The sequence below is a fragment of the Ranitomeya variabilis genome, chromosome 3, assembly GCF_051348905.1.
Source record: "Ranitomeya variabilis isolate aRanVar5 chromosome 3, aRanVar5.hap1, whole genome shotgun sequence".
In the NCBI taxonomy this organism is placed as follows: Eukaryota; Metazoa; Chordata; class Amphibia; order Anura; family Dendrobatidae; genus Ranitomeya; species Ranitomeya variabilis.
Window position 1 is genome coordinate 422663913 of NC_135234.1, and position 17757 is coordinate 422681669.

Consider the following 17757-nt stretch of genomic DNA (forward strand, 5'->3'; position numbering starts at 1 on the left):
ATATGGTTGTTCAATCATTTGCCATAATTTTATGATTGATAAGTTATTTCAGTGAGCTTCCTATAATCTCCTTGAAAGCCTTGGTGTTCACTTGTACACCTGTTTGTCACATTACTATAATGTCAAGCAAGTTTTTTTCAAGTATCCAGCAGGTTTCAAGTCATATTTTATTAAACAGACTGAAGATATATATTGAAATATATGCGAAAAAAGCAGCAAAGAATTTGTCAAAAAATGTTTGAAAAGATGCCTTTATTATTGGTGCATTTATGCGATCATGTTGTAAAACCATCTTATAGTACATACTGTAAGATTCATTAATGACTACATGGACAACATTATGAGGTGTCATTAAATATCAGCGATTGCCAAGTTCCAATTCTCTATAATATTTTTAAGACATTCACACGGAGGTTAATTTTATTTTTTTAGACTAGCACGGTTTCATTTTACTGCAGTTTTCAGGTAATTGTAACAAACATTTTTTTTTTGTCGGACACATATTAAGGTACACGTAAAATCACAGTAAATCAACCTGAAGTTCAGTTCGTAAGACCTTGTCCTTACTAATCAAAAGTCATTTACTGATTTTCTTTACGTTGATTATCTACTAACATACAACTGCAAGAATCGTGATGTATCAGTATGGAGGTTTGTGCAGACATGTTTACTCTGTTTAATATTAAATGGTAAGTCTGTAACTATAAAATTAGCAAATAACATGAAGAATTCAGGGTCCCACAAAAGATTTTTGAGAGTGCTAACGAACACCGTATGCATTAGGCTTTTTTGTAAGGTTTTCAGCAAACTAAGTTAGGAAATCTTCATATCAAAAGCTCATTTTACCACAACCTAAATAACCATATTTGAAATGGGTTGTCCCACAAGAAAATATCATCTATCCTCAGGAACTCTAAGGGTGCTTTCACATTGAGTTCAGGCACTTGTTCGGTGGCCCTGTAAGGGCTTACATTCAAACTCCCAGCAAAACTAGATTCCGATGTATACGCCGATGAGGCCCTAGACTATAATGGCGCCCGCAGAGCGAACGTGTGCTCTGACGTGCATCATTTTCAGGCATATTCACTTGCTGGAATCGGACACCCAGACGCAGCCTACTAAGTCTGAGTGTCCACCTCTAGTACTCATACATGCCTGAAAATGAGGCACTGGATTATAGACACTCAAAGTCATTGGAATAGGTGCTCAAGTAGGGTATCCATCCCAAAATCAATATAAGTAAAAAAAAACTCGCAGACGACGCAGCTCGCCATATTCTCTGCGCCATGACACATGATTTATTTATCAAGCGGAAAACAGAATATACAACGGGTTAGCCTGTTTACCCTAACCGCTACACCGGACTACATTTACCCGGTCTGTTTATCAAACCCACGGCACTGGTAATTTTCCCAGTGCTAGGACACTTTGTTCCCTAAACAAGCAGCATACAGTTTCTGATGAAGTTCTATACCTAGACCGAAATCGTCTAATTGATCACTGTATGCAAAATAAATTGGAACCCCTTTATTCCAACACGATACATTTTGCCGAGTTTTTTTTACTTATATTGAAAATGATTAACGTCAGAGCACAGGTTCGCTCTGCAGGCACCATAACAGTCTAAGGCTCTGTCAGTGCATACTTCCAAATCCCGTTTTGTGGTTGTTTCAGACGTAAGCCCCGATGTGACCACGGAACAGGTGCCTGAACACAATGTGAAAGCACCCTATTAAATGTATGAATACAGGAACCTCCACAAAACACATTAGGTGCCCCAAGCCCTACACCATAGGCGCTTGAATGAATTAAGTTGTGCATTCTGAATACCTCTCATACCTCCTGGGAATAGGTGTTACATTTTTTTTCATGGGATATTATATAACCTTAAGGAGGCATCTTAAAATTCCAAAATATCTTAATTTAAAAAAACATCTCAAGGCCTCAAACCAGTCAGACAGGAAGAATTGCAAGACTAATAGTTTCTAAATATCTTAAATTTGCTACTAATCATCTAAACATCTGAAATTTTTAATCTTTTCAATGCCCATCAAAAAAGAAATATACAGCAAAGGCACAAATTTACAGATTTGCCACACTAAGACCCAACACTATAACTTGCAGCAAACCGTGGCGAATACATTACAGACTCTTAAAATCAAATCAGTTTAGACTAAGGAGTCAATTCTAGAAGGTCTTTATGCCTCAATTCTGGCATATGGTGGCTAAATAAATAATACATTGGTAATTTACTATTACACTTTAGGATTCCTACACATGTAGAAGTTTGTGCTGAGTACGGTCTAGCAAAATTGCACATAGTTTAATGTAAGTGATCTGTATTCGCAACATGTCACCCGCCCACTCCTGGTTCAGGACAAACTGCTGTGTGTAGGGGCCCCACTTTATTACAGACCTTGCCTTTTTTGCCATCATTCACGATTCCATCTTCAACTCTGGCATTTACAGATTGAAGTTGGTAGCCTGGATTACTGGATAGAAGTCACACTAGGGGAGCATATAGGGATAATGTTAAGGGTACGATCAACCCCAGTTCTTTAACAGAACAGCTGTAGTGGACAGAATACTTTTGTTGTCTACCAACCCATATAGACAGTATTCTAGGTAGAAGAAAAGAAAGGTAACAAGTCTTTTCAGTCCAAGAATTGAACATGTTTTTTCTAGGACAAGGCTAATGTGCACTGCTAAACATCGATCATGTTTTTACCAGAATAATCCGCAGAGTGCAAAGGATAATGAAAACACGATAATGTATTTTACCTTATCCCACCATAGTTTGGGAGTTATGCAAGGAGTGCAAAAGGGAGACATAAGGCTACGTTCACATTTGCGTTGTGCGCCGCAGCGTCGGCGCCGCAGCGCACAACGCAAACAAAAAACGCAGCAAAACGCATGCACAACGCTGCGTTTTGCGCCGCATGCGTCGTTTTTTTCATTGAATTTGGACGCAGCAAAAATGCAACTTGCTGCGTCCTCTGCGACCCGACGCGGGCGCCGCAGCGACGCATGCGGCGCAAAACGCAAGTGCGCCGCATGTCCATGCGCCCCCATGTTAAATATAGGGGCGCATGACGCATGCGGCGCCGCTGCGGCGCCCGACGCTGGCCGCAAATGTGAACGTAGCCTAACACGCTTATCTGAATACCACATCTACTTTTCATTTGGAGTCTGCTCCTCAGAAAGCCCGGAGGTATTTTATTGATACTCAGAAAAAATACTAGACAATTTCCAGCAATTCATCTGAGTCTTTATAATGAAGTTACATTGTATACGCAGAGGTTTTTTTTTTTTGTTTTTTTTTTACATCTTGCATTTATTGGTGGTTGTGGAAACCCATTTAGTAATATCGGTATATAGGAAATTGAGTTGTATCACTTTTAGGCCATGTGCACACGTTCAGGATTTTTAGCGTTTTTTTAGCGTTTTTTCGCTATAAAAACGTGATAAAAACGCGAAAAAAACGCTAACATATGCCTCCTATTATTTACAAGGTATTCCGCATTTTTTGTGCAAATGTTGCGATTTTTTCCGCGAAAAAATCGCATAGCGGAAAAAAAAGCAACATGTTCATTAAAAATGCGGAATTGCGGGGATTCCGCACACCTAGGGGTCCATTGATCTGCTTACTTCCCGCACGGGGCTGTGCACACCATGCGGGAAGTAAGCAGATTATGTGCGGTTGGTACCCAGGGTGGAGGAGAGGAAACTCTCCTCCACGCACTGGGCACCATATAAGTGGTCAAAAATAAAGAATTAAAATAAAAAATAGTCCTATACTCACCCTCGATGTCCAGCGCAGTGTTCCCGCCTCTGTGCTGCACGCTGGCTGGTTCCTTTAACACAAAAACCAGATTCATTGTGGTGACTGATGTCAGTCACCCCACAATAGCATGTACCTCCATACACCGAGAATGCTAATCAGGAGAAACAATGGAAGCTTGTATAAAAGGTTAAAATGCAATCTTTATTGAAAAATGACACATTAAAACAAAAACACAGCACTTATCAGACCATAATGATAGTGCAATACAAAAAGAGTAACAAAATGACAAAAGACACCAGACAATATGAGGTTTGACCGCATATAAGGTATTATGTATTGGGGAAATATCCCATATAACAAGGCATAGGCATACTAGTTAGACCTCCAAACACCCATAACTGTTCTCAGGGATATACCATGAATCCCTTGCGTATATTATAACAACCCAGATCCATACCAGGTAACTATAGTCCAGTGCATGGGAATGAACAAGGATAACCAGAAATGCCTCACCTAATTGCGGATAAGCCTCTGTACGCACCCCGACGCGCGTTTCGCCGCCATTATGGCCTTGCTTCTTCAAGGGGAAGTATGTTATTAATTGCCTACAGGACCTTAAATAGTGACACAAACAAAACACCTGATCGATCACATGATGACGCTGCGTGTGTATAGCGCATGCGTACGACGCCGTCCGGGTCCGCCCATCCACGCCCGGACATACCCCGCCTCGGGACCGGCGAGAACAAAAATGCTCTCGCCCGCACCCGCTGCAGGATGTTGCCGGAAGTGAGGGGGCGGAGCCAAGACGGAGTCGCGCGCACGCGCATCACAGCGCCGATCGGAGCGAATCTGTATCCACCCATTAAAACGCCAGCCACCAATGGGACAGTGAGTATCTGAGAAAACATCCCACTCTTCTAATAATAATTACAGGGTAACAGTAACCGTACAGCATACACGATAAACATCAGCATGGAGAAGGGAAATCCACCCAGATATTGTCCTTGGCAGCACAGATATTGCGACCCGCATATCTTCAGGGCCCACGGTATATTCCAATGACAGGCGGATATGAGCTCTTTATTTAGAAGAGTTACATCTCGTAGTAGAGAATAAGCATCAGATCCAGGTGGGAGCAATAAAATCTAAACACAATATAATGTAGAGACAAATTAAAAACAACTTATATACAATTAAAACACACAGGATCAAGGAGAGCATGGGGAAGGTAGACAAGATCGGGCAAACAAAGCGACCACGACAAATAAAGAATCACACATATCTTTTACAGATAAGGACCAAAGTTGAGTGATTCATTCAATCCAGCGGGTTTCATTGTCCCAAGTGTGACAATCCATTTTAGTTCGCGTTGTGCTAATAATTTCTTTACATTTCCACCCCTAATACCGACATGTACAACATCAATACCTCTCACTTTGAACTCTTTGGGATCACTATTATGTACTAGTCGGAAATGACGTGGAATCGTCTTTAAGGTTGATATATCCTCCACCGTTTTGGATGCACCAATGTCTCTCACATGTTCTCTAGTGCGAACCCTCAGTTCGCGCGATGTGAGTCCCACATATATTAGCGGACAACCACATGTTGCGTAGTAGATTACATTTTTCGTACTACACGAAATGTATTCTCTGATGTCAAATATTTTACCGTCAACTGAGCTGAATGTAGATACTTGGGAGACATTGGTGCATGCCAAACAGTGGCCACATTTGAAAGAGCCCTTTCTAGGTTGTGTTACACCAAAGAAGTTAAGACTTGGGGCCACGTAGTGGCTTTTAATGAGTAAATCATTCAGGTTTTTAGAACGGCGAGGAGTCATGAGTGGTCTATCAGCCAAAAAAGGTCTCAGGGAGGGCTCTGCACTAAGAACGGGCCAATATTTGGTCATGACACTCCGCATGGTATCCCATTCATGGTTAAACACTGAGATAAAGCGTATCTTCTCATCATTTCTCTCCCTAGTTTTCTTGTGGTACAACAGCGCGTCCCGAGACACCGACTTAGCTCGATTATAGCCATTTTTGATACATCTTTTACTATATCCACGCTGTTTAAATCTTTTTCTCAGATCCGTGGCTTGGACCTCAAATTTTTGGTCCGTTGAACAGATCCGCCTCATCCTTAGAAATTGTCCAACGGGGACGGCCCTAACTGTTGAATGGCTATGTGCGGTGGTAGCATGTATTAAGGAATTGACTGATGTCTCCTTGCGGAAGACATCAGTCTGGATAACAGAAGAAACATCAACCTCTAAGCTGATGTCTAAAAAATCCATTTTAGTTCCATGATGCCGATATGTAAGTTTGATGTTAAAATTATTGTTGTTTAACATAGCCATGAACTCATCGAGCTGCCGCACTGTCCCCCGCCACAAAAATAATACATCATCAATATAACGTAGCCAGCACAGCACATGGTCGGCGGCCCCCGCCCCCGAGTCACCGAAAACCAACCTCTCCCAGAAACCCAGGAAGAGGTTGGCGTACGCGGGGGCACAGGCCGCACCCATGGCTGCGCCACGCTTTTGGTGGTAAAATTGGTCTTTAAAAGTAAAAAAATTGTGGGTGAGGACAAAGTGTAGCAGCTCCAAAATGAGTTCACACAGTGGGCCGCCCAGGTTGGACATCTCCAGGAAGAAGCGGACCGCCCGGATCCCATCATCGTGACCAATGCATGTATATAACGTTTCTACGTCCGCGGTCACGAGGATGGTCTGTTCATCAACAAGGAGGCCGTCAACCCTAGCAAGGACGTCCGTCGTGTCTTTTACATACGAAGGTAGTGTCTCTACAATGGGTTTCAAATAGAAATCGATGAATTTGCAAATAGGATCACACAAACCATCTATCCCCGACACGATCGGGCGTCCTGGGGGGTTGACGGCATCCTTGTGTATTTTGGGGAGCAGATATAATGTCGGTGTCTTCGGGAACTGTACCGTCAAACCATCAAGAACCTTTTTACTAATGGTCCCTAAATCAAATGCTTTAATTAATATTTTTTGGAGTTGAACAGAGAAAGACACCACCGGATTGTACCCCAATTTTTTATAAACCTGGCTATCTCGCAATTGTCGGAAGGCTTCACGTTCATATTTAATTACAGGCCAGATCACGATGTTCCCTCCCTTGTCAGCTGCCTTGAAAACCACATCATCCAGTGCCTGCAACTGCCGTATTGCAGCTCTTTGTTTCCCAGTTAAATTATCAAAACGGCGGCGTGAGGATAGCATTTTGAAATCATTAGATACTAATTTGGTAAATACCTCAATAGCTGGACAGAGTGACAAGGGAGGGAACCTCGTAGATCTGGGAAGAATGGACTTGGGGATATCACCTTCATCGTTTGCTGTCTGCTCATCCAGTAATTCCTCCAATATACGTATGGTGTCTCTCTCTGTTGCACTCCAACCATCCAAGTCGTTAGTACCTTTGCAATGTAATTTCTTTAGAATCAACTTGCGCGAAAAGAGATGGAGGTCTTTCAACGCTGTGAAATAATTGAAACCATTAGTAGGAGAGAAAGATAAGCCTTTACTCAATACCTCAAATTGAGTATCTGTTAACACATGATTTGACAAATTGATTACCTGCAAACCTCCCTGAGACTTATTCTCTGGCTGTTTCCCATCAGATCCTTTTTTAGCAGCATTTTGTCTGGTGTTCATTTTTGTATGGCTCCCACTCATTGGGGTCGCTTCATTGTCCGTATCAAGCCGATTTTTACTCGTACTTTGCTGCTGCATTCCTCCTCGTCTTGATTTAACCGATGTTGACCGTGACCGTGACTGGGACTCGTTTCTATAAAATGAACGTGCTCTTTCGCCTGGATTTCTCCATTTATACATCCTATTTTGTTGTTTATCATTAATATCTCTTTGGAATTTTTTTGACTTCATTTGCTGTATTTCATCAGCCAATTTTTGCGTTTCATCCTGTATTTCATTATTGAATTTCTTTAAAGATTCTACCGTCATCTCATTTTTAATATTAATTTGCAATTCTTCCATTTCTTTTTCAATAGTTTGGAGAGACTCAGTATTCATCTGTTTTAATATCTCCATGAAGCTTGATACGGACAATGAAGCGACCCCAATGAGTGGGAGCCATACAAAAATGAACACCAGACAAAATGCTGCTAAAAAAGGATCTGATGGGAAACAGCCAGAGAATAAGTCTCAGGGAGGTTTGCAGGTAATCAATTTGTCAAATCATGTGTTAACAGATACTCAATTTGAGGTATTGAGTAAAGGCTTATCTTTCTCTCCTACTAATGGTTTCAATTATTTCACAGCGTTGAAAGACCTCCATCTCTTTTCGCGCAAGTTGATTCTAAAGAAATTACATTGCAAAGGTACTAACGACTTGGATGGTTGGAGTGCAACAGAGAGAGACACCATACGTATATTGGAGGAATTACTGGATGAGCAGACAGCAAACGATGAAGGTGATATCCCCAAGTCCATTCTTCCCAGATCTACGAGGTTCCCTCCCTTGTCACTCTGTCCAGCTATTGAGGTATTTACCAAATTAGTATCTAATGATTTCAAAATGCTATCCTCACGCCGCCGTTTTGATAATTTAACTGGGAAACAAAGAGCTGCAATACGGCAGTTGCAGGCACTGGATGATGTGGTTTTCAAGGCAGCTGACAAGGGAGGGAACATCGTGATCTGGCCTGTAATTAAATATGAACGTGAAGCCTTCCGACAATTGCGAGATAGCCAGGTTTATAAAAAATTGGGGTACAATCCGGTGGTGTCTTTCTCTGTTCAACTCCAAAAAATATTAATTAAAGCATTTGATTTAGGGACCATTAGTAAAAAGGTTCTTGATGGTTTGACGGTACAGTTCCCGAAGACACCGACATTATATCTGCTCCCCAAAATACACAAGGATGCCGTCAACCCCCCAGGACGCCCGATCGTGTCGGGGATAGATGGTTTGTGTGATCCTATTTGCAAATTCATCGATTTCTATTTGAAACCCATTGTAGAGACACTACCTTCGTATGTAAAAGACACGACGGACGTCCTTGCTAGGGTTGACGGCCTCCTTGTTGATGAACAGACCATCCTCGTGACCGCGGACGTAGAAACGTTATATACATGCATTGGTCACGATGATGGGATCCGGGCGGTCCGCTTCTTCCTGGAGATGTCCAACCTGGGCGGCCCACTGTGTGAACTCATTTTGGAGCTGCTACACTTTGTCCTCACCCACAATTTTTTTACTTTTAAAGACCAATTTTACCACCAAAAGCGTGGCGCAGCCATGGGTGCGGCCTGTGCCCCCGCGTACGCCAACCTCTTCCTGGGTTTCTGGGAGAGGTTGGTTTTCGGTGACTCGGGGGCGGGGGCCGCCGACCATGTGCTGTGCTGGCTACGTTATATTGATGATGTATTATTTTTGTGGCGGGGGACAGTGCGGCAGCTCGATGAGTTCATGGCTATGTTAAACAACAATAATTTTAACATCAAACTTAAATATCGGCATCATGGAACTAAAATGGATTTTTTAGACATCAGCTTAGAGGTTGATGTTTCTTCTGTTATCCAGACTGATGTCTTCCGCAAGGAGACATCAGTCAATTCCTTAATACATGCTACCACCGCACATAGCCATTCAACAGTTAGGGCCGTCCCCGTTGGACAATTTCTAAGGATGAGGCGGATCTGTTCAACGGACCAAAAATTTGAGGTCCAAGCCACGGATCTGAGAAAAAGATTTAAACAGCGTGGATATAGTAAAAGATGTATCAAAAATGGCTATAATCGAGCTAAGTCGGTGTCTCGGGACGCGCTGTTGTACCACAAGAAAACTAGGGAGAGAAATGATGAGAAGATACGCTTTATCTCAGTGTTTAACCATGAATGGGATACCATGCGGAGTGTCATGACCAAATATTGGCCCGTTCTTAGTGCAGAGCCCTCCCTGAGACCTTTTTTGGCTGATAGACCACTCATGACTCCTCGCCGTTCTAAAAACCTGAATGATTTACTCATTAAAAGCCACTACGTGGCCCCAAGTCTTAACTTCTTTGGTGTAACACAACCTAGAAAGGGCTCTTTCAAATGTGGCCACTGTTTGGCATGCACCAATGTCTCCCAAGTATCTACATTCAGCTCAGTTGACGGTAAAATATTTGACATCAGAGAATACATTTCGTGTAGTACGAAAAATGTAATCTACTACGCAACATGTGGTTGTCCGCTAATATATGTGGGACTCACATCGCGCGAACTGAGGGTTCGCACTAGAGAACATGTGAGAGACATTGGTGCATCCAAAACGGTGGAGGATATATCAACCTTAAAGACGATTCCACGTCATTTCCGACTAGTACATAATAGTGATCCCAAAGAGTTCAAAGTGAGAGGTATTGATGTTGTACATGTCGGTATTAGGGGTGGAAATGTAAAGAAATTATTAGCACAACGCGAACTAAAATGGATTGTCACACTTGGGACAATGAAACCCGCTGGATTGAATGAATCACTCAACTTTGGTCCTTATCTGTAAAAGATATGTGTGATTCTTTATTTGTCGTGGTCGCTTTGTTTGCCCGATCTTGTCTACCTTCCCCATGCTCTCCTTGATCCTGTGTGTTTTAATTGTATATAAGTTGTTTTTAATTTGTCTCTACATTATATTGTGTTTAGATTTTATTGCTCCCACCTGGATCTGATGCTTATTCTCTACTACGAGATGTAACTCTTCTAAATAAAGAGCTCATATCCGCCTGTCATTGGAATATACCGTGGGCCCTGAAGATATGCGGGTCGCAATATCTGTGCTGCCAAGGACAATATCTGGGTGGATTTCCCTTCTCCATGCTGATGTTTATCGTGTATGCTGTACGGTTACTGTTACCCTGTAATTATTATTAGAAGAGTGGGATGTTTTCTCAGATACTCACTGTCCCATTGGTGGCTGGCGTTTTAATGGGTGGATACAGATTCGCTCCGATCGGCGCTGTGATGCGCGTGCGCGCGACTCCGTCTTGGCTCCGCCCCCTCACTTCCGGCAACATCCTGCAGCGGGTGCGGGCGAGAGCATTTTTGTTCTCGCCGGTCCCGAGGCGGGGTATGTCCGGGCGTGGATGGGCGGACCCGGACGGCGTCGTACGCATGCGCTATACACACGCAGCGTCATCATGTGATCGATCAGGTGTTTTGTTTGTGTCACTATTTAAGGTCCTGTAGGCAATTAATAACATACTTCCCCTTGAAGAAGCAAGGCCATAATGGCGGCGAAACGCGCGTCGGGGTGCGTACAGAGGCTTATCCGCAATTAGGTGAGGCATTTCTGGTTATCCTTGTTCATTCCCATGCACTGGACTATAGTTACCTGGTATGGATCTGGGTTGTTATAATATACGCAAGGGATTCATGGTATATCCCTGAGAACAGTTATGGGTGTTTGGAGGTCTAACTAGTATGCCTATGCCTTGTTATATGGGATATTTCCCCAATACATAATACCTTATATGCGGTCAAACCTCATATTGTCTGGTGTCTTTTGTCATTTTGTTACTCTTTTTGTATTGCACTATCATTATGGTCTGATAAGTGCTGTGTTTTTGTTTTAATGTGTCATTTTTCAATAAAGATTGCATTTTAACCTTTTATACAAGCTTCCATTGTTTCTGCTGGCTGGTTCCTGTAGCTGGTGTGCGGAGAAGGACCTTGCCGAATGACGTCACTGTCCTGTGATTGGTCGAGACCGCTCACGTGACCGTGACGTCATGGAAGGCCCTGCGCGCACACATCAGCTATAGGAATGGACGCCGGTGAGGAGATCTGATGTCTGCGGGTGAGTATAAGCATTTTTTTAATTTTTTTTATTATTTTTAAACGTTCTATCTTTTACTATAGATGCTGCAAAAGCAGCATCTATAGTAACAAGTTGGTCACACTTGTCAAACGCTATGTTTGACAAGTGTGACCAACTTGTCAGTCAGTTTTCCAAGCGATGCTACAGATCGCTTGGAAAACTTTAGCATTCTGCAAGCTAATTACGCTTGCAGAATGTTAAAAAAACGCAAAAAAAACGGAAAAAAAACGCAAAAAAAAAATATGCGGATTTCTTGCAGAAAATTTCCGGTTTTCTTCAGGAAATTTCTGCAAGAAATCCTGAACGTGTGCACATACCCTAACAGTCACAGTTTATAAGAGCCTGTTATGTCCGTTGTGTGTTTTAGTGGTTAACACAGCAGGAATAGAAGTGCCGTTTGTAATAGACTGGACTCCATGCTATATTCCTGCGCACAAGCCCCAGGCAAAACCAAATAGAAAAATCAGGGAGAATAATTCTGCATAACCACATACTACCTAACAGTGTTTTAACATGCTTGAGGAACTGGCTCATCTCGATATGTTCTGTCTAGACAGAAAAACTCCTAGGGTTCAGCCAGCCCCAGTGTTTTCCTCGCTGGCTCAAACCTTGTGCAGCTGACACTTTTAGCATTATTAATTAAAGGGGATGAGACAGTATAATAGGGTGGCTGTTCGAGTGCTAGACTGGAGCTGATTGTTAACGCAGCTAGCATGCCACGGTTAAGTCCACAGGTTCCTCTAGCAGCTTTACAGTCGTTTCTTGATGAGTTTTTCCAGTTTTCTTATTCTTGAGGACTCTTGCTCTGGGGTCGGAGTTTGCGAAGTCACAGAGTTGTTTTCGGCCCCAGAAGGAGGATTTGGAAGTCTTTGTCGAAACAGGTCAAGCATGCTGCTCTGCTCACTCCGCTTAAGCCCCTGAAGAAAAAAGAAAGCATGAAATTGGGGCAGAAAAAAAAAAAAGAAAAGAAAAGAACAGTGGCATATACTGTACATCATTTACAAGTAGAGAATCCATCCCTATTCCTCATGCACTGATTGCTAAATTTATAGTACAAATAATAAAACTGACTGTGCTAGCTGCTTAATATATACGATCGGTGTTACTACGACACTAAAGAGAATGGAGATTTAAACAAATGCCCTTGCTTGGATTTGGCATTAACTAAATCAAACCAGTTTTTAATTTACTAAATCTATAGAAAGGTTGACTTTTTGTAATTACACTTGGAACATTCCCTTGCATAAAGTATTCTAAAAGCAAAACCTAGCCATATGACATGTATGAACAAAAGTAATAGAGCAGTGAAATATATCTTTATTAAGTCAGACTGTAATCCACTTATACGTATAGAAAACTATATGTCTGTACTTTGGCTGGCCTCTATGAGCTTAATGAATTCTACATTTAACTTTGAAGAAAGTGCTGACCAGCAGAACAAAGTAATCTAACAATGACTAAAAAAACCAAGAGTTATCAGGAAGCAGATGTTCTAGAAACAAAGTCTTCTTCTATGAAAAAAAAGACGCCCATCAGGCACATCTGAAAACAGAATTTAGAAACTTCGTAATCAAATGCAGTCTTAGGAAGTTATTCTGTCTGTTCTTGCAATAGAGGCTAATCTGTAAGCAGTGTCTCAAGAGGAAAATTGGCATAAAAGCTTTGAAACGTCGGCAAATGTTTTTCGCTACTTGGATTTGTGCCAAATTTTTGCAACGCTTGCCATTTTCACGCCAGTTACTTACAGCTCCCCCAAAATGGGTGAAGCTGGGGCAGGAAGGGTGGGTGTGAGTTGCCACAGCTCATCTAATTCTTGATTGGAGTGAGAATTCTTGCATGGCGCAAGCTACTTGTCAGATGCTGCTGATTAAACAAAGACCTGCACCTCATCATTAATCATGAGAGTCTGACTCCCTCCACCCTATCCTCATCAAGACCAACGAGAAAATCGTCAGTCTTGATCATTCGGGGTCTTCATGTCTAATATTTGACCATTTCCTTGGCTATGGTTTCTATTACAGAAACAAACCTAGCAACAGTGATGTGCAGCATAAATGAACGCCGACCAGGAACATGCTTCCTGGTTGGCGGTTGTTCAATAGCTAATTTATATAGATCACCTTAGAAATGTAATAGATTGTTCAGAGCGCAACGGCTGCCAGCCGGCCAGAGCAGATCCTGCTAGACAGGACAATGCATGGTCAAGAACGTGGATCTTTTGTGCAAATCAGAAGATGATTTCACTCAATGATGGAATATTTAGCTTGTTTATCAGATGCCGGTTTAAACTGCACGAATATTGTGAAAGGAGCGTCTATAACAACACTCGTTTCACAATAATCGTTTAGTGTAAATGGATCTTTATTTTTTCATACGGCATGCTGTCACCTTTCTTTTCAGCCCACAACTCGTTGACTTTGGGTCAGCAAACCCGGGCCAGTCCATGCATAAACCTCTAAATTCAGATGTGTGGTCTTAAAACTCTCTCTCAGACCCATGTGTCTCATGGTAACAGACTTCAAGACTTCAATCCCTTTTGTTTACCTACCGAATATATTTAGTAAATGTACATATAGTCCTGCATGCAGAAGTTTGTTTTTTTCCATCAGTCCATACCAAGATGGTAAAATTCCACTGAAATCATTTACAATTGTAGGAACCACTTTCACCGGTGTGAGGTCAAACTATTAAAAGAAATGAAATACCCATAATTTGAAAGACTAGCTCAAGAACAAATCTAAAACAAGTCTATTTTTCCAGACATGTTTTATAGATTGATATTTCCAAAAGAAATTCAAAGTCTTTAAACAATATTCCAAATGAAATGTAAGATTCCTGCAGCAATGATTCACTTGCTAGTCTTCCACAGTCCAGTAGGACAATAGCAGGCATATACTGATGTAACAGATACAATCAGGACTTTGATAAGTACCCATTCGTTGTATGCGGTGTCTCTTTCTTGGAGGTTTACTAGTATTCTAGTGCTACACAATGTGGATGCTGACATTTTGACTGAGGAGTTAAGTAAATATGACACTTTTACTCTGGATACTAATTTAGCTAAATACTGTGATTGGGTAGTCTAGTGGTCAATTTGGATTTCATTCTTCAAGTTGCCCCAATATCCTATTTGGCTGACTTCTGCAAGGGTTGTTGATAGTTTCTTTCCTTATTTCCCCTGAGATCTGTCCATTTCTTTGGTTCTCTACAAATACTCCCTCTTTGCTGGGTGATCGCTATATCACTGGAGGCCTCCTTTTTAGCACATTTTTGAGTGTCCTGTTCTGTCTACAAATAGACACATACACATCTACAAATAGCACATCCTTTTTGAGAGTCACTCCCTCCTAATTCTGTTTTGTCAAATGTTCAAAATAACATGAAAAAAAAAACAACTGTGTGAACTAAAGGATCCTATTCAAATCAGTTGACAACATATTAAAAAAGTATTTGATACGGTGTTTGATGTGGATTTAGGAGCAGAATCTATTTCAAAGTCCTATATTCTAAAACTCTGAACACACCATGATGTTACATTAACACAAAGAGTATTTGGTGAGTTCTTGATGTGGCAGATTTCCTGTAGTATTTCTGCACCTATTAAAATAAATTAAATTACTTGCAATTTCTCATTACAGTTTTGAGTGATTTTTTATATGTGTTTTTAAAATCGCATTTTTGACATTGCGTGTTTTTTTGTATTTTTTTGGTGTCATGTGTTAAGCTGTTTGGTTTGTTATACTAGTATTTGGCTTTCAAAAAAATTTATTTACCCAGTCGTGCAGATTAAGTGCATTTTTTACCTGCAGATTTTCCTCATCTAATGCAATTCTTTGGGGAATATCTGCACATAAAACAATGTGGCCCTTGGGACCAAAAAAAGTGGTACGCCCCTGCTTTAGAGGTATATTTATTAAATAGAGAATGGGACATTAAAAAAGTCACAAATTTCTAGCCTTCTCCATCAAATGTACAATCGTAACCACTACAAAAAAAACACACACCATGTTTCTCATACCCTTAGTAGATTTTGACAGAATTAGAGATGTTCTTAAAAGGATAGTCAACTACTCGGAAAACCCCTTCTCAATTTCTATATTCCCCCTATTAAAAAAAAAAAAAAAAAGCCTATAACCACCTCCGATGCCATTGCAGCAATAATAACACTGACTCTTCTGCACCTCATGTGATGATGGCACTGCTAGAGCAGGTCAGTATAGGCTGTGTAGTGCAGAGGTATCCACGCTGTGCAGTGATGAGGCAGTGACCCAGGAAAAGATTCAAAGTAAAGTCTCTTTTAATAAACCGCGCACTCACAAAACAGGTAAGTAAATCGGATCCTCCGAATCGCAGTCGGGAAAAATAAAGACAGTCTGTGACCTGTTGCCGTGGGCGACTGCACTGCCGTGTACGCTGAAGGTGCCAGTACTTTTGGGGCAGTAAGCTACAGTGTGCAGTAGTCAGCACTGTTATAACACCCTCAGGATTAGAAGTACAGCTTGGAGAGTATCCCAGTAAATTAAAATATAACTTTTAATCAAAATCCTAAAATGGACATACATAACACACAAAAAAACCACATGGATAAAGTGCTCGTGCAAACCAGTGCTCAAGAAATAAAAAATTGGCTTGACCTCACCAATAGAAGTGGACGGATATCCACAACAAGTTCCTTTCAACCATTCTACCAGGAACAAAGGAGGTCCAGATGACAGGGTGGGGTAGGGCGTACGGGGTTGCTTCCCTAAACCTGTTGTGCCCCTGTAGTGCTCCTGTCCTAGCAAGGACAGGCCCCAAGTGACCCCTGGTATGGACACCCACCAACAAAAGAATAGGGTCATAAATCTCCCAACGCATTTCCTCCCCAGTCATGGGCATTCATCAGGGGAGTTCAGAAAAGCCAGTAGGCGAGAGTATTAGATCTTAAATCCTAAATCAAATGTCCGTCAGCATTGGATAACACAGCAGTGGCTGGATAACCATTAATGAGTGTGACTGTGTGTCACTGCCTTATTGTGAGTCCTAGGTATCCCACAGTAAAAATCCCCTTAAATAAATTCCCGGAGGCATGGTCTGCCCCCCGGCGTGTAACGTCATCAAGAATCACAAACCCCCATTGTCAACACTCACGTCCAATCAGGACTTGAGGAGTTGTGCTGTAGCCCAACCACCTGGAGTCATCCCGCCATAGTGCCGGCATGGTCACCAATCCCACACCGAATACACATGATGTGCTCACGCTGCGTTCCAATAGTGAAACGCAGACTAGCCGGAAGTGACCGTGCTATCTTGTACGTATCACTTCCGGTTAACAGAGGCACACTGCAGAGCCATTATAATAAAGTTGCGTTCCAAGATGTAATCACTATTTACATAAAATAGGCTTTTCGGAGAATCTATGAGTGGGATAGCCAACCGATGATGTTGGAGCCGCACTGAGAAACATCCACTACTCCAACCCCCCATTTTCTCTGTACACCTTCACTCTAAGGAATATATCCATCAGTGGTTAGAACTGTTGCTTTGCAGCGTTCGGGTCCTGGGATCAAATCCCACAAAGGACAACATCTGCAAGGAGTTTGCATGTTCTCCCATGTTTGCATGGGCTTCCTCCGGGTACTTTGGTTTCCTCGCACACTCCAAAGACATACTGACAGGAAATTTAGATTGTGAGCCTCAGTGGGGACAGTGAATGTCACTAAAGCGCTGTGAAATTAATAATATAATAGGGAGCAAAATAGATAAATATTCCATTCCTATAACTACTCTATGGGATACACGTGATCTACTCTAATCCTAATTTCTTCAGCCACAAATTGAACACTATTGACATTTAAACCAAGACATCTATGACTGTCACATACAGCACAACCACAGGGTCCGGCTTTAAATTTCTTATGAACCCAGTAGGGAGCAATGGCGGCATTGTGTGGACTCTAGGGTACTTCATATTTCATTTAAGCATTTACCTTTTTATTTCACCTTTCATATTCAGGCCCTCTGTGACCCTCCTTCAGCTCTGAATGTTTTCTTTGTATTCTTACTGTAACGTTTTATTACTTTATAAAGATTTAAGTGGTTCTCCAAGAATAATATATAATAGCTCCCATC

The 17757-nt window shown here is 41.7% G+C and overlaps 1 protein-coding gene across 2 annotated transcripts in view; it reads right to left on the reverse strand.

Annotated features, from left to right (window-relative positions):
• Nucleotides 1-240: 240 nt before the first annotated feature.
• Nucleotides 241-17757, reverse strand: part of VPS53 (VPS53 subunit of GARP complex) — a 276186-nt gene continuing 258669 nt past the window's right edge. Inside the window, exons 22-25 of one of the 2 annotated variants that reach the window (XM_077296358.1) lie at nucleotides 14195-14330; nucleotides 11964-12563; nucleotides 3151-3395; nucleotides 241-2836 (exon numbers count right to left, since the gene is read on the reverse strand). In XM_077296358.1, coding sequence (XP_077152473.1) covers nucleotides 12556-12563; nucleotides 14195-14330 — 144 coding nt within the window. In that variant the 3' untranslated portion in view covers nucleotides 241-2836; nucleotides 3151-3395; nucleotides 11964-12555. The remainder of the gene's footprint in view (nucleotides 2837-3150; nucleotides 3396-11963; nucleotides 12564-14194; nucleotides 14331-17757) is intronic. The other variant, XM_077296357.1, reaches the window with a different exon arrangement.